We start from the raw sequence: 20,108 nt of genomic DNA on the forward strand, positions 1-20,108 counted from the left end.
TCTGAACTCTGCAAATAGCATAAATGCAGATCACAGGTCCTGTTTGCAGTTACAGTAGTAGAGGTGCCATTGCTAGTGAACACATTTTCTGAGCGGATAGCTAGCAGGCTAATAATACTGGCACATTTTGGGCCTATCTTTTGTGACATTGCCTGGAAGGAGCTGGAATGATCATGGTGGGAGAATGCCTCCTGGTCACCTGTTTGTGGTTGCTTTTTGCACTTTCAAGTAATGCAGAAATGCAGAGTTTAAGGCTTTTAAAGAAATTCTAGATTTAGAGTGATGGGAGGAAAAAATCTTGTAGCATTTCTTTCACTTCCAGTGAAAAACAGTGACTTGGATAAGTTCAGCCAGTGCAGCTGGGATCCTGTCTAGAGACTGAAGTGTAACACAGTGCAGGTACCTTTTGGAAGTCCTTCTTGCTGAGATTGAGCCTTTTGTCTCCCTCTGAGGTGCTCTGGCTCCATGTAGAATATCCTGGATGGGCGAGACTTTTGTTCTAACTTCATCTGATCAAGATCAGATCTAAAGCACGAGTGCCTACGTAGAAGACGCTGAGGTCCCTGATCCTAGACTGGAGACAAAGCCCATGTTGAGTATCTGGGCTGCAAACAGCCTGGATGCTGAAGCAAGTTCATCAGAGACATGAACTAATTTGAAACTGAAAATGTGGAAGAGCCCAAGGCTCTGTCATATCTCTGAGCATATTGTCTGGCTGAAGAAAACCCACCCAATAAAAAAGATCATCCTTCCCCATCCATCCACTGCCATCACTCTCAATCCACAACTACAGATGTCTGTCACATGGATTGGCATCCTGGCTCCCAAGTGCTTCTGAGGAAGGGTCTGTGGAGGTAAGAGATGCCATACAAACTGTCCTCAGCCTCAAGATAAGGGGATTTATATACTGTCCCCAGGACAAAGGAAAGAATGCTGCTCCCTTCAACTGGATTTCACCCTGTCACAGGGAAAGGTGTGGTCAGCCAGAGGTCCCAGGGCTGTGCAGCACTGTGGTGGAAGATAGTCCCTGCTTCCCACACTGAGACCCCAATTAGATCAAAGCTCTAAAAGGCAGCTGAAGCACAGGAGAAATATCTTGTCCTTGGGAGATTAGTGACTGAGTCACGCTGCCTTTGCCCTTCTGTATCTTGGGAGCTTCTCTTCCTCAAGGGATTTTTTTTTTTCTTTAAACTTGGAGGATTTTTGGAGCTGCATGGCAGAGAAACAACTGGCAGGGCTGGATTGCTTTACTTCAGCTCTCCTCCCAGCTGCAAGGTACAATCCAAAACCATTTCCTTGTCAACAGCTTTTCCTCTTGGCTGTTTTAGTCTCCATGCCAAGGAAACACAGGTTTCTCAGTTTCTCATTTCAGCAGTGGAATAACTTAGTGGGAAACAACCAGTGCCAACCTATCAGGCTTAGTGGCGTTGCACGTTTTCCTTCAATTTCCCCCTTTTTTTCTTTTTCTTTTTTTTTTTTTTCTAATTCGTCCTAACTGGACAATCTTTGAACATGGTGAACTGTTTGGAAGCAGTGTTATCCTTCTGAAATGTAGCTGAACTGCAGTATAGCTACTGCACAGGTACTTGCTAGACTGGGTTTTTGCTTTGTGTTGTGCTTGATGTTCTGGACAAGGAGTTATCAGGAGGAAATCTTTAATGTGTGTTATTTAGGCTGGTTTGTTTCAAAATAGAAATCTGTGGCACAGCTCTACTGAACAGTTTGAAGTATGGCAATCAATACAAGTGCGACCTGTGTGATTTTTAGGTAAGACTCCACACAATCTTCACTTGAGTTTTCTGAGTTTCATTGACGCAATGAAGTCCATCAGTAAAGTTACGATTAATGGACAACTCTACATTCTGTGGAATTTCTCCTGGGGTATGGGAATAATGTGGGATTTTTGGCTCTCTCCTCCGATTCGTTTCTGGAAAGAAAAATTGGAGTTGTAAAACTGAAGGCAGAGCCATGCCATCATCCACGTCATGCTGGCAATCTCGTCTGTGTTTGGGGAGCAGCTCCTGAGTGCAGCTTTGTTAGGGTTCAGTCAGCTCTGCCATCTAGCAGTCTGTGAGTCTGCCCTAAGCGGGTGCAATACTGGTGTCTGGATTACAGATTCTCCTCTAATGAGGTGATGGTAGGTGGTGCATGCCATTAACCTTCCAGGCTGTTCTAATTACTCAGTGTCTGATCAAACACAGCTTGTATTAATATGTGATGGCTGAACTCAGTAGAGTGTTGCTGGAGCATCTTAGGCTCTACAGACTGCACAGTAGCCTCTTCTTTTGCTTCCCTCATTCCCATGCTCCATGCACAAGGAAAGTAAGCCTGAAGCCCAGACTTGGAAGACGGGTTGGGGAGGGAATAGGGGCAAAAAAACTAACAGTAAAGAAAAAGCAAACTGCAAAAATCTCTCAGTTTTTGTGTGTGTTTCCACTTAGTAATTTTCTATATTTTTTCCCTAGTCTTCATATTTTCCTCTTAATTTTTGCCTCATCAGTCTTGGGAGTTGCTTTAAATGGGACTTTCCAAATTTATGTCCCCACCGCTCACTTATTTAGTTCAAACACTTCTTTAATCCTCTTTTGTCTCTACCTGAGCCCAGCATTTTCACAGGGGAACAAAAAAGCTTCCTTCACTGGTGGCTTGTGTTTGCTCTCCAGTTTGCTAGCTGGGTGACTTATCCCTTGGGTGTGTAATCCACAGGGAGGTGGTGTCTGGTGGCAGACAAAGCAGTGCTTAGGGTGGGCTGTGCTGGTGGGGGTGGGACGATGTGTCCCTGTAGCTCCTGGAGCAGAGCCCAGTCCTGTGCCCAAGGGTGATGGGGTGCATGTGTCTAAACAAGCAAACACCCCCCTCCAGAGCAGGTGGGTGTGCCTATGGTGATGTAGGAGGGGCTGGTGGTGGGGCTGCCAGCCATGGCCTCCAAACTGGAGCACTGTAAAAGCGTCCCAAAATCTGGGCACTGAAGCGGTTCTTCAGGATGCTGTGCAGAAACAAAGAAAAGTGGCCATAACTTCTCCCATTGATTCAAATTTTACTGCAAAGCCTAAGGAGAGATTTCCCATGTACCACAGATGAGTTGACAAGAAGACATAGAAGGAAAAGGACTTTCTGAAGTGAAACAGCCACAGTGGGAGACATTCAATTAGCAAGGGAGCTGGTGGTAAACATTGTCCTCATCTTGAAGGAAATGCATGGGGAACATAAATGTTGGTACATTTGACTTAACATGACTGAAGAGCCTCATCTAAGATGCAGAGTAATTAATCTGATGTTACTTAGATATGAACTTGTCCCTAGGCAATGACATTTGCCTCAATGAAGACTCATCTTGTACTGTATGTTCATTATAACTGAATTCTGTTTAAGGATGCTCATTGTATAGCATCCCATAAAATAAAATCAATTATGCTTCAGCCATCTTATCTCTGCTAAAAGTAAAATGGGGATTGATTGTGCCTCTGAGAAGAAAACTCCTTGTAACACTTCTCATCTGTGTCTAAATGTGTTCCTGGTAGGCCAAAACCATTTAGAAACAGCTGCAGCAAGGGTTGGATGATGGGGCTGGATGGGGGTTGGTGCTGTCTTGTCCTGTCCTCAGAGGAAGTACAGGAAGAGCTCTATGTTGCCTTAATACAGCATCCCTTTTTGCAAATGTATTTGAACAACAGTCTGGAGACCAGGACAAAATTAATACCTGATCAAATCATGCTCTTGGTGTGTCAGATTAGTTGCAGGTGCAATGGCAAAGCAGTCTTGTTTAACACATTTTTATCTTCTGTACCAGTGGATCCAAATGGATGAAAAAGATCTGGAGTGCTGGGCCACAGCATGTGGGAGGAAAGGCTGAGTCATGGGTGGTTATTAAATGACAGCAGAATTGAAACGCCACAAAAGCCCCAACCGTGCACCCTTGTAGGCTGCTAATTGTTCATGATTTGCAAAGGCCTGGCTGAACTTCTGAGAGTGCTCTATTTCCCTAAAGGAAAAGAGGAGTAAAACAGCCTTTTTTCCAGCCTCTCAGCTGAGCTATGACAACATCTATGACAGAGAAGGTGTGGCCTCCCTTGGACTGCTGGTTGAGATGGGATGGCATCACTGCCCTGGGCTCCCAAAAAGCTTCTCCCCCACCTCTCCCATGGCACCAAGTGGAGCCCATCTGAGTGGTCTGAGGTTCTCTCAGCATCCTGGTAATGGTGATGGTTTACTGTGCCTCTGCAGGTGAAAGGGCTAAGGTGCAAAGGACAGCTGCCCTCTTTTATTCTGGGGGAAATGAGTCCAGAGAGATGCTGGTGATGGCGGGAGTGTGGGGCAAAGGACTACTGGATGCAGAACTGCTCCGATAGTGCTGAGAGCCCTTTTTCTTTCCCAAAACATAAGGGTGCCCTTCTAGTATATAAAGCTCTGGGCTCTACCTCCTGATTGAGAACCATCTTCTATTCTGTGGTTCCCTTATTCACCAGGTCTCTTGCTTGCACTTGGGTTGGTTTTAATTCTCCCCAGGCTGTGCTGGAAACTTCCTGGTCAAGGCTGAGGAATTTTAGGTTAGACTGGAACGAGGTATTTTCACCAGGTAACAACTGTCCCTTGAGGATTTAGATGGAAAAATGTCTCAATCTGTTTAATTTTCCTATAACCCTGGTGTCCTGTGTCTAGTAGGACTGGCAGCTCTGTGAATCCCTGGCCTGGCGCTGGTGGCTTTAGGGACCCGATGCCAAGTTGTGGAGGTGGCATGCAGAGTACTGCAGCATGCTCTGAACAGGTTGCCCTGACAAAAATAGCTGTGCATGCCTCAGGTTGAGGCTCTGTGTGATGAGAACATATGAATTAGGAGCTTACTGCTCGCTTTTAAGTCAGTAGGAGAAGGACCAACTTGATCCTCCCTGGTGACAGACCCAAGAGATTACAACTCTTCTATCTGTAGTGTAAAATGACGTTTTGCCCCTAAACCCAGTGCTGACTAATTCTGCAAAAAAACATATTGGAGCTATAGCTCAGTGCCTGGGGAGATATTGGAGGTATTAGTAGGTCACTGGTTAAACCTATGTAAAACTCTCCAGGGCTTGGTTTGAGGACAGAGCCTTGTCCCCAGATGTAAGACCTGCTTATTGTATGGAAGGGCTCAGACACAAATACCTGCCCCCTTCCTTCCCAGCTCCTTTGGGCTAGCAGCACTGCCAGCCCCTTCCTTGCTTCCTTATCAACTTGGTCATCTCTATGAAAACACAATGCTTTCCTAAATTTAGCTTCATAAAGACTGTGGGTGTTGACTCTTCTCCCCCCTTCCACAGTTTCAAAAGCCATCTTAAAAACTGCACAGCGATTTAAATGGCAGCTTGATGGGAATCCATGGCAAATGACTCTGCAATTAGTAAATCTCTCCCATTGTGACAGCTCTATTATTAAACTGCCATAAATGCTAGGCTATTAATCTGCTGTCTGCTCAATCCCCATGCTTCCCCTTCCTTGCCTGTCCTTTTCACAATTTAATTTTTTTTTTTTAAGTATTAACTGCCTTCCAGCAAGTGTTCTCAGGGAGGGGTGTGAGGTAGCAGTGAGAGGAAGGCTTTGTGGCACTGTCCTTTTGGAGCTCTTCACCTGTAAGAAAGGTGAGAGAAAACATTGCATGGTCACCTCTCATTTGCTTTGAAACTTTTGCTACTTCAAAACCAAAGTGAAACCCTAATTTGTGGAAGTCCAAGGAAGGCAAAAGCATAGGGAGAGAATCTGTGACAGCAACTGGACAGCAATATTGTCTTGGGAAAAGCCATAGCTGTCCTGATGGCACATTGAACTTTGCAGCTGCCATTTTCTCCATCCTGTGACACAGACGAGCATCACATTTCTGAGTCCATAAATCTGCTCTGTCACCCCTGTCAGAGTCCAGGACATCCCTCTGGTCTCACTGGAGGGTTTAGAGACTGAACAGGAGGGTCTGAGAACTGTACAAGGGGGTCAGCAGCCTTACACAGAGCCCAGGAAGACACTGCTTTTGATCCCTAGCCATAAGAGTGAATGCCCACATAGTATGAAGAATCACAAGCTAAGGAAATTCAAAATTAGTAGTAGTTAGTTTATCACAGAGTGTGAATGTAGAATCTAGGATTTTTGGTATATGGGTTTGAAGGAGCAAGATAGAGGAATTAAAGAATTGTCTTGTCCTCCTTGTTCTTGGTCTCATCTCCCGTTTTCTGCTGAGCTAGATCACAAAGATTAGTTTAAAGTAGAAATGACATGTTAACATAAGCAGTGAGTATTGGTAAGATTTTGTAAATACAAAGTACATTGTGAACGGTGGTTGGACCAGAGAAGTGATACAAAAGGTCCGGGACCCTCTGATCCGCCCCAGTCCTTCTGCGTGTCCTGCTCTGCTGGGGACACCTTGCAGAGCTGAGAAAGAACTGAGAGATAATGAAAGAATAAACAACCTTAGAGGCACAGACTGGCAGACTTTGTCTTCTTTGGCTCTAGCACGAGACCTTTCAAGCATAAAAAGCTTGAAAACCCTACATACCACGGGAAACAGCAACCCTGAGGAGAATCTCAGAGAAAAGCAACCCCGAGAACCCCAGGGCTCAGGGATAGGGGATGTGCTGGTGCAGGAGCCTGAAGGGCTGCAAACATCAGTAACAGCAAAGCCTCAAATTTCACCCCAGAGAGTGTTCCCATAAGGGTGGGTGGTATGTTGTGTGAGGACTGCACACTTTTGGGCACCCATCCCTCTGGAAAGGCAGAGGCTGGCAATCCAGGGGCAAAGGGAGCAATAAGATGCCGAGGAGTGGCTGCTGCAATGTGGGACTGGAGTGGCAGGAAGGCTTTGCATTTATTCTGAGCATTGAGATCGGCCTGTTGAGATGACACTTATGTCCTGGGGTTTCTGCTAGGCAGGGAAGCTGTGTTCTCTGCAGTGGTGTAGGATGAGCTAATTGCAGGGACGTGTCCGTGGGCTGGTGAGAAGACACATGGGAAGGTCCTCTCCAGCCTTAAATCTGTGACCTCGCAGCACAGAGCTGCTGTTCAGTGTGTTCCTGGTCTCAGTGCAGAGATTTGCCCTCCCTGCAGCTCCCCAGGTACCAGGGTGGCCCACAGAGGAAGAGCTGATGATGGTGCTGTCCAATGCTGCCTGGCAGCTTTTCAGAAAACCTGGACATATACTTAGAAAATGTTCATGTCTAGATGTCCCGTTCTTCTCTGAATGCAATGACACTGCCCAGTAACCAGCCAATATATTTGCACCTGCTGCTTGGAGAAGAGTGTATGTTGCAGTACTGTCTGGACTAGGTCTTTCTGAAAACTGGAAAATTTGGGATTCTATGGCCTTTCAACAGCTGGAGTATAAAGAAAGCATCTATCCAGGGACAGGGCTTGGAAGAAGTAACAGAGAAGTGACCCATCAACACAAAATCTGAGACTTAAAAACTGTTGGGGGGATGAAACAAAGGGAAAAACTCCTCTGATGGGGAACTGCATCTTGCTTTTTCAGGCTTTTCCCTTGGTCTCAATGACTTAAACACAGATGTGATGGTGTAAATCAGGTGTGCTGCGTAAACACCTAAATTTTCTTTGTGTCCTGTTGCTATAGGAACTTTCCTAAAGCTTGGGTACCAGCACAGCCACTTTGCTGTTTTGCTTCTGAGCTGGGACATCCAGTCCAAGAGATCTGCTGTGGATTTAGGCCCGTTCTGGAGAGGACTCTTTTTGGCTGCTACATTTGGGCTGCTGAGGTGTTAAGGAAAGTGAAGATCTGCATCCACTTAGTGCCAGCTTTGGTCCCTGGTGACGGGAGATGGGCTTCCACTGAGCACGCTGCCCTCTGTTAACTGCGGGTATTTAGGAGATTCTTAAATACAGTATTATATCCCTAATTATGCAGAAATCCTTCAATCTGGCATGTTTCATCTGGAATTATGCTTGATCATCAAATCCTGCCAAATACCTTCTTAGAGCGAGGGAGGCTGGTGCACTTGGGTTGCCCTCTGCAGAGAGGAGAATCCCGGCCACGAGGCCAAGGCTCCCAGCCCTGGGCAAGATGAGCAGATGTGGATGCTGCTGGAGTGGCTCTGCCCATGTCCCTTTCCACAGTGGACAGCAGGTATAGCCACAGGCACCCACCTTCTCTCACCCATGTGGTCCCCATGTAAACATTTATGTTGTTGGAAGCTTCCCAAGTAAGGGGAGTGTTTTTATTTGTCCATGGAGTTCCTTCATGGCAGCGCTTCCAGAGAGGTTCCTTCCAACCCAAGTGGTTCCATGAAGAAGAGAAAGGAGAGAGTGGCTTGCAGAGAGGACTGATGTGGCAGATACAGCAATGACCTGTGAAGAACATTTGTACCTTCCTCCTCCAATACCCTTCTCCTCTGGCTAAATCACTGTACACCAGGAGTGAGTCATTCTGGGGATAACTACAGCTGCGTGATGCTTTGTATATTTAATAAAGTATTTAAGGTAGCTACAATTCAGATCACAAATACCCTTTGTAATGGTGTGGCTACTGCCTAAAAACATCCTGATGAGCTTGAGGTAATGCTATTTCTAAAGGAACTCAGTTTTGAATTACTTTGGGACACCACAAAAAATGTAATTGTTAGTCAGCCATACCTGGGCACCATCTACATGCAATGGTCTCCAGGAGTGCATAGTTACTGCAGGGGTGCACCTGAAATCTTGCAAGAAAGCTTTAATTTCCCCATTGTGACCTGCTCCTCAGGTGTTGCTTTTTGGTTCAGAGCCTCTGTAGGCTTCACTGCTCTGTCTGTTTTGATCAAGACCTTTTTTCCTGTTGTCTGTCCTCATAATATGTGCATTAATTCTCAGCTATAAAGAAAGCAATCGCATAGTTTTCACTCAAATCTCCACATCCTACTAAAGCCTTGTGCTGCTTCTTAGAATTTAATTAATAGTTGAGTAAAAGGGGTTTATAGTACAGTATATTTTGGAGAATAAATATTCCTAAGTGATCACTCTGTAAGTAATTGGACAGAATATTTCTATTGTGAAAAGCTTTTCCTAGGAAGCTCTTCTGTAATGCTAGTTCTATTTTGCAGTAGGTCTGTAACTGCATGTCAGGGATGTCAGCTAATATGAGGGTGGGTGATCACAAAACCACAAAACAAGGTCTTCACAGTGCTTCTTACAGCTTTTAGAAAATAATTTTCTCTGTGCTTTTTTGTTTTTTTTTTCCTTTGAAAAGAAGGAGACAGTCAAAGCATCTTTTTGCCAAATATACAGCTTTAAAACTTGGTTTTCTTGGCAATAATTTATCCAGTGTTGATGCTGGCTTGGATTCTTGTGTTCATCTTTGTGGAGCAATAAGGTTTTCAGTATTGCTCCCAGTGGCTCTTGCACAGAAATGCACTCGTGGAGTAGGAGGTGTAGCTCTAGAGAGTCAGCTTCTGCAGGATTTTTTTGCCTTTGAGTACCAGAAACAACACCCAGGAAAGCAATAATGAACAAATCTCTAACTTTTAATGCCTTCTCGCACAAGTAACTACCGCGTTTCAGCATGTGCACAGCTGCTGAGGTAGTGGAGAGTGTGCACTTGCTGCCTCTTCTCATGTGTAATCAAAAGGTACAAATGATAAGGCATCTTTCCCATAAACTGGGTCACTGGGTTAATAGAGTTTTGGAAATATGCCCTCCTAACTCATGCCTTTAGTATCTCAGCATCCATCTAGATTTTAATACTGTCATATGCTCATGATATGTGTGTCTGTCATCTGCTTGCTGTGAGGATTTTCTCCCTTAGTTGAGGAAATACTTTGCAAGATTGAGATCACTGCTGAATGCAGGATGATGCTGTGACTGGCAACAATTCATCTTCATTTGAACACTAAATATTCCAATTCACCAGCTAATGAAAGGCTTGAATTAGGATAGCAACTTCATGACTGTTCCAGGAAGGGTTTGAAAAGGCATTATTGAGCGTACTTTACACAAATTTGTTTTTTTAAAAACTAGCTGAGCTTTTGAAATTTCTGAGTCTGGTACCCATTGCCTGGACTCCTGTGTCTTCTGATTCCATGGATTTGACTGAGACACTCTTGTGTGTGTAGTGTTTGCACTGCTTCCTTCCTGGGCTTGAGCGTGTTCTTTTTGATAGCGATTCAGCAGAAAATGCTAGGTTTTAGTGATGCTAGAGAAAACTTAAAGCATCATTTGGGGGAGGAGGAATAGGGGAAGCAGTTACTGAGCTGTATTTGCTGTTCTGTCAAAAGAGATGAATCTTCTCTGTAGTTTATAGATTGCTAAAGTTAGGAATTTAATTCAAAGGGACTTGAGATGACTTGTTCTCTAGGCAAACATGTCCTTCTCCTGGGTCATTCTAGGGGAAGCCATGGTGATGCTATTAGACAGTTCATATAAGGCTGGATCCCTTCCTTAGTGCTTTCCTGAGACATTATAACACAAACCATTAGCTTGACTTGTTGATTCAAGCACTAAATGCTTCTTCCTTCTCCCCATACCTTTTGGGCCCAAGTGCTCTGTTGCTTTTCTCATCTTCAGTCTGGGCAGAATGGGCTGGCACACTTACTCCTAATGGTGTGGCCTTCCCATATCTGATCATGGGAATAGGAAAAGTTGCTTTGCTAACAGGTATGTTACCCTTTTGGGACTGGTAATCAGGATCTTTAAGGAGGTGCCAGATGCTTGGTTTTCTGCACAGCACAAGTGCAGATTTCATGTGAAGAAGTACTTGGTCTTCCTTGCCCTGCAGCAGCAAGAGCTGAATGGCCATGACCTCATTTTGTTCATTTAGGATGTCTTTGAATGTACTTTCTCTCCCTCTCCTCTCTTTCTGAGAAATAGGCTTCACTCTGCCCTTGCTATTAGGGATCTCCTTCTTTAAGTACATCGCTCCCAGAGAGATCACAGGATCGAGCCAACCCCTTTTCCTCATGTAATACAAATCCCATCTAGTCCAGGTAGTCAAGATTCCCAACTAGCTTTATGGGCAGTCTGTGAGAGCAATAGGTCGAAGCTGTCACTGTGGTTAGCAGAATTAATTTCTCTCCGTTTAAATGGAGGGCAGTTGTTCTCCCAACTGGCTCCTTTAAATCTTCTCCCAGCCCAGAGCTTAGCAGCCAGGTCCCAGCCACCCTGAGGTTTGTGGGATCATGTTCTGAATTCTGTGGGATAATGACTTTTCTGCCCATATCCAAATGACACTGACTACCAGTTACAAAAGGAAAACGGTAAAGTCATCTGTTAGCTGCCCTCCTTCCTGCAAGATTTACTTCCATCAGGGATTTTTACAGCCCAGTGCTGTGTCTTTCGTGATGGGATGTGTGGTGGAGGAAATTTATTGTTCCCTTCCTAATAGATAGCTGTAATTTCATTTCAGAACAAGCACTTTATGTGCAAGAAAGAGATTCCATTATGTCACCACACAGCATTGGGAGCATCTGTGGCAGTGGGGTATTTGGATTAAAGAGAGTAAAGGCTGCACATCTGCTGCCCTCCACCCCTATTCATAGAACAAAGTGTTAATCCTAAAGAAAAGAGAGCAATTAGCTTGTAAACCCTTCCTGAACCCACTGGAAGATTAGCCATTTTCAATTAAAGCTTTTCAGCTGGAAAGATAATGGGCTAAAATTTCCAGCTTTAAAAAAAATACTGTTATTGACCATGTGGCTTTATTTCTGTCAATTTACGTCCTTTGTAATTAGCTACCCTGGGATGATTAGGACTGTCTCACGCCATACCCCGATCCCCACTCTCTCCCTTTACAGTGCAAACGGGAATCTGACTTTATGGTCGGTCTCTTGGCCTGTCGCAGCTCTCATGGATCCACTGGTGGTGTCTGGCCCCATTCGGGGCTGAGCCCGAGCATCATTTCACAGGTTACTGCAAGGCACGAGGGAAAGGATGGAGCTCTCCAGCCTGCGGTGAGCGTGCTGGAACTGCTCCCGGGGAGCGCGGGTGGGAGCGGGGCGGCTGAACCCATCCTGCAAACCTGCACTAACAAGCAATTTGCACTCCCTCAGGGAGCTCCGCGTGTTCTAAAGCCAAAATACTTCATAAATCACTGGTCTCAGCGCTCGGGGGTTACCCGGAGCTGTGTGTGGCTCTGCTTGCCCCAGCTTGGGAGGTGAAACTTGACAAGCTGGAGCGGGAGCCAAGGCGGCAGCCCCAGAACGCGCGTCTGCCTCACCTGTCCGAGGGCGCCTGCGAGTGCCAGCCCCGCTGAACTGGGGACGGCCGGGAGCCGGCCCGAGGCAGCGGGGGAGCCTGACCTGGCTTCACCCGCGCTGGGACGCTGCTGCCTATGGCAGGCAGTGCCTATGGGTCATGTCTGTCTGCCTTCTGTGCTCGGCTCCCGCCGTGCTCCTGCTGCTGCCGCTGAGTGTGGCACCCGTGCTGCTCGGCGTGGGGGAGAGCCGGGGGCTGGAGCTGACAGCAGCCGTGTACTCGTCCAGCGCTGTGTCCCCGCTCAGCTGGGCATCCCTGTCTGCACTGCCGTGTGTCCCCTGCTAGCACGGGGTAGCAGAGTCACCTGCTTTGGTCCCTGCAGGCGAATCTGAAGCACAGCAGTGCCTGTGCTGCGGGTAGTGGCTGTGCTACATCTGAGCAAAAACCGAGGAGGAAGGCTGACTTTTCAGGGAACTGCTCGGCCATGCAGCCTGAGGTGCCTCACATGAGGTACCTCCTCAGCCAAGGACTTCTGAATGAGGTGAGCTCACTGAGATATCTGAATGCAAAACCATCCAGAGCTCTGCCTCCCGGGTGCAGTGTGGGCTGTGCTTTTTCTGAGTCACCAAAATTATTGGTATTGCTTCTAATTCTTGGCTGTCTCCCATACAGACCTTGGCCAGGTCTCACCTAGCTTTGCCTTGTCTCTTCTAGAAGAGTTGCACAGCATAGATGCTGCACAGTAACATGCTAGAGCATATGTAAAAGCCATTAAAGCTTTTTTTTTGGTGGAGGAATATAGCTTGGTGCTCTTGAGATTTCCCTGGCCTTATCATACTGCTGATACTAATATCGTCTTTTGCAGTCCGTGCTTCTCTTGCTATTTCTTTGTTGAAATGCATATGAAAATGTGCCTTGGAAAATATTTTATATCTCAGCTAGTTAATACAGCACCTTGGAGAGAAGGTGTCTGATGCAACAGAGTACAAATGAAGCCTCATTAAGCAGGAATTCAGTGATTCTACTGAATGCCCCAGCAATTAAATTTCATCTCGTTTCATATGCAGGTCAGGAGAGTTTGGAAAGAGAATAGAGGCAGCAGAGCAATGTGGCTCTGCACTATGCAAATTAGTGTTAACATGGCATTTCATTTATTGTTAATGCATTGTTACACTGCTACTCATTGAAAAGAAACTGTGGCAATGGGTAAGACTGATGACCCACTTGCTTATTTTTCCATCTGCACTGGCAGCATTGCCTCTGCAGTGACCAGTGCCAGAAGAAGACGCAGAGGTTTTTCTTCCCACAGGCAGGAGTGGAGGTGGATGCTGACTAAGACCTGTCCTATAAGTTGTAGCATTGCCTTTCTCTCTGTCTTTTGGGATGCGATGTGGCATGGCCACATCCCTGCTGCTAGAAGGGTCCTCTCTTTGGGCTCAAGCACTGCGTCCTTTTGGATCAAGAGAAAGAATTCTTCAGTCCCTACTACTGCAAACACGTGAGCTCCTGTGGCAGGTAACATAATAGAGGGTTGAACAATGCTGATGTTCTTTGCAGCTCCATCCACACGCTCACACCTCTGCTTCCTGCTGTCCTTTGGGCTGATTGAGCTCTAAGGCTGTGTCCTATTCTTCTTGTAGGGCTGAAGTGCCAGTTTCCCATTTTCTCTCAATATCCAAAGGTCTATAGCAGAATATGTTTTCTCTCATCTGTATCTTAATTTTGTTGGAGCTTGCTTCACCCAAATTGCCCACACATAGTGTGGAAGGAAGGTGGATGCTGGCCAGCTGCCAACAGACCCACTACTATTTTAATTCTTGGTGACATGAATAAAATATAAAGAAGGAACAGCATTTTTGCTGAAGAGGAGAGATCACAAACAGGCCCTTTCAGGGCAGCCACTGGTGCAGATATTGAAGTGCCAAGTGCAGCTGCCACACACTCGCTGTGAATATGAGTGGTTTAATGACCTTAAAACTGGAAATCGGTCCCATCACTGAAAAGCTTAGATGCCTACTTGCCCTCCAGTGTTGGATATTTTTTTTTTTTTTTTTTTTTTTTTTTTTTTTTTTTTTAATGTCAACAGATTGCTGTCGTTTCAGTGCATGGATCACTGAAAGCTGAGAAGATGGGAGCTATTAGATATTTTGTTTCCTCCAGTGGTATGGCGCTGCTCTGTGTCTGCATGGTTCCTCCAACCACACACACGCTTGAGGATTTTAGCAGTGTCACCAGGCTGTGGGATACATTGCTAAGAAAGATTGGAGGGGGGTAAAAAAACCCCAATTAGGAGAATCCCCAGAGACATGTATTTTGCCAAGAAAAAGTACTTATTTTATACATAAAGCCACAGAAATAGAGATAAATGGGAGAAATATGCTTTGAAAGTGTTGAACCTGCTTTCAGATGTTGTGCATGCAATTTCCAGAGCTCTGCTCCTTTTTGACCAGGTCATAAATTCGCACCTTGCCCTGGCATGGCTGATGGTTGTTGTTCTATCATTAACCTCCAGCTGTATTGCTTATTGCTGTATCTTGTCAAGCTCATCTCCATTTGGCTTAAAAAATCATCGTAAAGCCAAGATTCACTTTTGTTGGGATGACCTTTGCTAACAAGGTCCCTAAACGAGCTCTTTTGTATCATTAGAGCTGGCTGGGGAATAAAGGACCTTGTACTTTGCTGCAGCCTATTTGTCTTCCACTGTTTCTCCTATCAGCACTGGGGTCTGCAACCCCAGTGTGTCCTACTCTGATTATGCAGAAAAATGTGCAGGAACCATTTTATTGTGCTTTGGTGGGGGGGAATGGATGGGGTCTTGGAAGTACCTTTGCTTTTTAAAGGAAGTACTCTGTCTCAGTGCTCTGCATGTGTGCATGCAGCATGGGTTCTAATTGCTTACTGGCTGCGTCAATTTATCTTTCAGTGTTCATTACCCATAATAAATTAATGTTTAGGACTGGCTGGTGGAATTTGCACTTAAAAAAAAGAACAATCAAGGACTTCTTCCTCTGGCTCCATTATTAAGCTGTTTAAATACCCTTAAAGATTTTTTCTTTTCAAGTCCCTTCTCGATTTGCCATAAAAATATATTGATGAAACAGTGCATCGCATTTTGGGATTGTATGTAAAAATCAGGGCATCTGCTTAGACCAGGGACGAGGCCTGAGGCTGATATGCAGTTGTCTAGGGTTTCTAAATAAGCACAACTATGTAAAACTGGAGCAAATGAAATGGAGCAAATGTGCAGCCAGTGGGTAGTTGGGTAATCAGTTGTGAAGTCTCTTCCACCAAGAGAGTGATGGCTCTTCTTTTTGCCCCTCCTCCTCCCTATCTATTGCAACCAAAAATCAATCAAAGAAGGGTGTAGGCTCTCCAAACTTCTTGATTTTGTGCAGAGATGCTTAGAATTCCCAGGAAAAACTGTCTTTCCCAGTAAGGCAGCTGGAAGCACTGAGTCTGCTGTGCCAGAAACAAGCCTTGAGAGGGTGGATGAGCAGGAATATGAGTCCCCAGCCCCAGGGGGATCCTGATGTGCAGGCGTGTATTATTAAGTGGAAGAAGTAGGATGAGAAGAAGGAGATGGCAACAGAAAATCTTAATTTAACATCTGAACTAAAAAAAGTAGAAAGCAAAGCATCTGTGTCAGTCTCTTCTGAACCTTCCCTAACCCAAAGCAATTTCTGTTGCTATTAATATCATTTTATATGCGGTTGGAACGACGGTGTTTCTCTGCGCTCTCTAAGTGCATGTGGTTGGGGGTTTTTCCTCATCGTTTTCTTGTGGCTCACTGTTCATTATGTTCATTCAGCTGCCTTCAGAGAGTCTCCTGAGACTTCCTAATGTGGAGTGATGTAAGATTCTCTCCTTGTTCTCCACAGCTCAGAGCATGTTCAGCACTAAAATAGTTCATATCAGGATCTTGTGTGTGCCTTCCACGGTCCTGTGACTTCTGTCAAGGATCCTTTTGAATGTGGTTAAATAAGTAATGGCTACAAATACCCATCAAACATTGGACTAAATAATGGATATTCTGAATAGCCTGTGATATTCCCTCTGCTGTCCTCCCTGTCTTGTTTGCATAAAAGTGTATTCTGTAAATGTTGTCCCAACCAATTTAGGCCATTTAAGGTTTGCAGCATCAATCCCATTGAGGTTCTGGGAGGATCTGTAAGTCAGCTTTGGGGAAATATGTATGAGGTTCACGAGCAGGACAGGATGTGCTGGATACAAGAAATGCTAAACCAAGTGTAGTACAGGTCTCTGCACGTAAGGGTAGGTATTCCTTACTTACAACAAATGAACTTTACTCAAAGAGCAACCTGTTCCTGAGAAGGGTAAATGCCCATGTCTCTAGAGCAGGAGCTTGTTCACCGGCATCACCACTTGAGTTGTATGGATGAGAGCCACGAGCCTGCACGGATGGATGTTCCAGGAGGGACCACCCAGAGGCTCTCTAGCCATGGACTGTCCTCAGCCTGTGCTTTCTCCTTGAGCATTTTATACTGAAGTGGGGATGCAAGAAAGCATTCCCTAAACCCTCTTTCCTCCTGGAATGGTAATAGGAGACCAGAATATGCCAAAAAAACAGAATTGAGAATTTTGGGGTTTTTTCCCTGTGAAAAGACTTTTTAAACATCCCACCTCTGCAAAATTAACTTATTTTAGAAACCATGCATTCATAGGTGAGGCTTGTATGTAGTTGATATTGCCAGAGCACTTTTGGAAAGCTGCTAATTCTGAGCACACAAGCTTAAACTTCATGTCAAGAAGGTACAGGACAATGCACAGACTGTTCCTGAAACATCAAAGCTCTGCATACTGTTCCTCAAGTTGGTAACCATAGCTTAGGTTTGCCTCATGCTCTTTTATGACATCTACATATTTTGATGCCATGCCATATGCTTTTGGTCTGCCTTGTTTTGCTGGGGTGTGTGCTGTATCCTTTCCCTTCCCCATCAGAAACTCAAGCTGTTCACTTCAACTGGTTTTAATACAGTGCCACCTGAAATATGAAGAAAGTGTTGTGTTTGTGGATTTTGGCCAGAAACCACAGAGTAAACATCTTTATCCTCTCCAGGCTCCTGGTGCACTGGTGTCTTGCCAAGCTGCTCAACAAATGCCACCAGCAATTCTGGGCTTGAAATGCCCGAATGCCTCTTCCTTCTCCACCAACATCAGAGGGATGGGGCAGTTCCAGCCAGTTCTCATCCACAAAAACAAGCAGCTTCAGCTGTGTATTAGATCAGTCCTGTCACACACTTGCTTTGTGCAGCAGATAAGAGAAATTCTTCTGGGAAGAATTTTATGGTGATGTAAACACAATTATTTTAATTTTTTCTTTAAAACACCATTTTGGAGACATCCATTTCAAGGCATCCAAAGCAATGGGCTATCCTCAAATTAGCAGCTTCTTGTATTTGTGGTGTGACTGGTAATGTTTTTTTCCTTTAAGATAAAATTTCTCTGCAGCATTAATAGCTGTGTGAAAAGATTTCTAATTATAAATTTTGCCTCAATTACTAATTAAGTCTATTGTCAGACTGAATAACTTATTTTAAACAAATTATGGACCAAAATATCTCTTTTGTAAGTAGTTTTTTATTACTTAGTGATTTTATTGCTTTTGTGTAAGTTATCTTCTCATGAAACAGCTGAGTTTGAACCACAATAGGGATGCTGCTGCATTTGAATCTGAACAAGGACTCTGGCATTAGGCTGAAACCCAGTTCTCCTCCTCCACACAGAGTTAGGGCCCCCAGGTCTGTAAAAATTTTCTGCTGGCACATTCAGATGTGTTTAGTTCCTCTTGATTTATCCTGATTTCTTTCCTAAGGAAACAAGATTTAACTTTGCTGCTTCTACATGAGCTTCCTTCTGAATTTGTGACCTCTTGGCTGCTTTCAGACAAATCTAGTAGCAGTCTCAACCATGACTGTACCCTCATTACAAAAATGTAGATGCCTTTTGTGCCTTAGTCCATGCTCATCTTGCTCTCTTTTCACTGTTTGTGGGTATAATCTTGTTGTTATAGATGGCAGCAGTTCTCAAGGGAGTAGGGTGACTATGGAGAATGCTGCCATGAGTTGGTTGGCACAGTTTGCATCTCACAGCTTGGCTGAGCAGGGCGCCTGCACAGTGCTGGAGGCAGGATCTGACCCTGTGCCCACCCTTACAGCCCCATGGCCATGGTGTTGGCATTCCCTGCATGCTCTGGATCTTCAACACAAGTTAGCCAACTTTTCAATTTTAGTAGTGAAGGAAGGAGACAAAGGTTTACTGCAACTATTTCTTCCTAGGGCAGTGCCCTTTCTCCACCCACAGTGCAGGGCTAGCAGTTTCCAGGGAAGCCATGCAGCATCTCATCCTGGAGGGCCAAACTCCCCGTGGCCATCTGGGTCCCAGCACTGCCCCAAAGCCTCCTCTCGCCAAAATCTCAACACAGGACTTGCATGCCTTTTGCCCGTGCTGTTTCCTCTGCCCTTCCTAAGAAAGGGTTAAACTGAGCTTTCAGGAAACGCTGTAGGGAGGACACAAGACTGCAGCCTCATATTCCCTTACGAGCATCGTGTGTGTGTGTGTGTGTTTGGGAGGCACTGTAATGCTTTGACAGCAGCTTGACATTGCCTTGAAAGGTGCTGGAGGCTCTGCAAGCACTTGCCAAGAGGGGGTGGGGGAGAGGAAAGTGTGTCAGGCAACACTGCAGTCGCAGCCTCTTCTTGTGCTCAGCCCCGCTGCTGCTGCTGCTGCTGCTGCAACTCGGGGGCTGCTGCGCGGCTCCGCTGCCGGCCAAGTTCTGGCGCTGAGCGCGGCACGGCGGCAGCGCTGCCTCCGCCGCAGCACCGCCCGCGCTCCCTCCTCCCGTCTAGGCCTTTTTCTATTCCCCCACCCCCGCCTGAAATGCCCGTGAAAGCCACCGAGGGGCTCGGGCAGGAAGGGGCCCGCACAGCTCCACGGGATGATGCCCGCTCTCCGCCGGCGGGGCGCGGGGTGGAATTCCGTCGGGAATGAAGTGCTCGCTCGACATTTGCTGCGTCTGCCGGAGCGTCAGGGTTCAGTGGCTGCCTCCCCTTCCAGCAGCTGTTCCGGTTAATCACTGCGCTTCCAACTTTTGCTTGGCAATGCCTGATGGCCAGCGGAGCCGGGAGAGCTAGCACGGGATTTTTAGGACCTCATTAAAAAAAACCAAAAAACAAAAAACCATACCCTTCATTTTCCTATGTCTACACAGGACTGGCGAGCCGCACGTTAAACAGCCGTGTAAAGGTATTTCTTCCTAAAGGACTGCCACATTTCTGAGCCCTCGCAAACTGGAAAGCCCAGGACGATCTGTGTCCGATCTCGCTGCCGGGAAGTGCGGGAGCCGCGTGTGCTGCGGCCGCGTTCGGCCGTGGGAGGCAGCCCGCGCTGCCCGGGAGGGATTCCAGCGCGGGCAGGGAGAGAGGACGGAGCGGCTCTTGCAATTAGTTGAATGATTTGATAGATAACAGCAGACATGCTTTGTGGACTGAAAAAGGATTTGCAGTCAGACTTTGGTGAGTGAGTCTTGTCTGTATGTTTTTTTTCACCCTTGTCCAGTAGTTTACTTTTGTTTAATCTGATTTTCTTTAAGCATCTTTAATATCATTAACAGTTCTATATGCCACTTTCAAAGTGGTGTTACAAATCCAAACCGCTGCGTGCAAACTTAATTGCTTTGATTTGGGAAATATATCTTTGCCTCCCTGTAAAGAATTTCTCCCTGTGACCACTGGAGAGTACCCTTCAGGCTGCCTTCGCCTTCTCCACCTGGAAGATCGGCAGTCACAGGGGCTGCTCCTATGGCACCTCAGATATTGTGGAGCCTTTACAGCTGTTTTGGCGTTTTAAAAAGCAAAATCTAAATGCAGCTCCTTATCTTCAGGACCAGTGTGTGAATGGTGTGAGCATTCAGCAATGGTGATTAGGAGCCAGGAAGGAAGAGGGGGGAAGGGACTCTG

At 45.8% G+C, this 20,108-nt stretch overlaps 1 protein-coding gene across 5 annotated transcripts in view; it reads left to right on the forward strand.

Annotated features, from left to right (window-relative positions):
• Positions 1-20,108, forward strand: part of GRIP2 (glutamate receptor interacting protein 2) — a 260,411-nt gene that overhangs the window by 159,231 nt on the left and 81,072 nt on the right. The window contains exon 1 of one of the 5 annotated variants that reach the window (XM_063411634.1): positions 18,668-19,664. The exons of the other annotated variants lie outside the window; for them this stretch is intronic. Coding sequence (XP_063267704.1) covers positions 19,625-19,664 — 40 coding nt within the window. The 5' untranslated portion in view covers positions 18,668-19,624. Of the gene's footprint in view, positions 1-18,667; positions 19,665-20,108 lie in introns of those variants that run through there. 5 annotated transcript variants of the gene reach the window in all.

This window comes from Prinia subflava, chromosome 14 (genome assembly GCF_021018805.1).
Source record: "Prinia subflava isolate CZ2003 ecotype Zambia chromosome 14, Cam_Psub_1.2, whole genome shotgun sequence".
NCBI classification, from domain to species: Eukaryota; Metazoa; Chordata; class Aves; order Passeriformes; family Cisticolidae; genus Prinia; species Prinia subflava.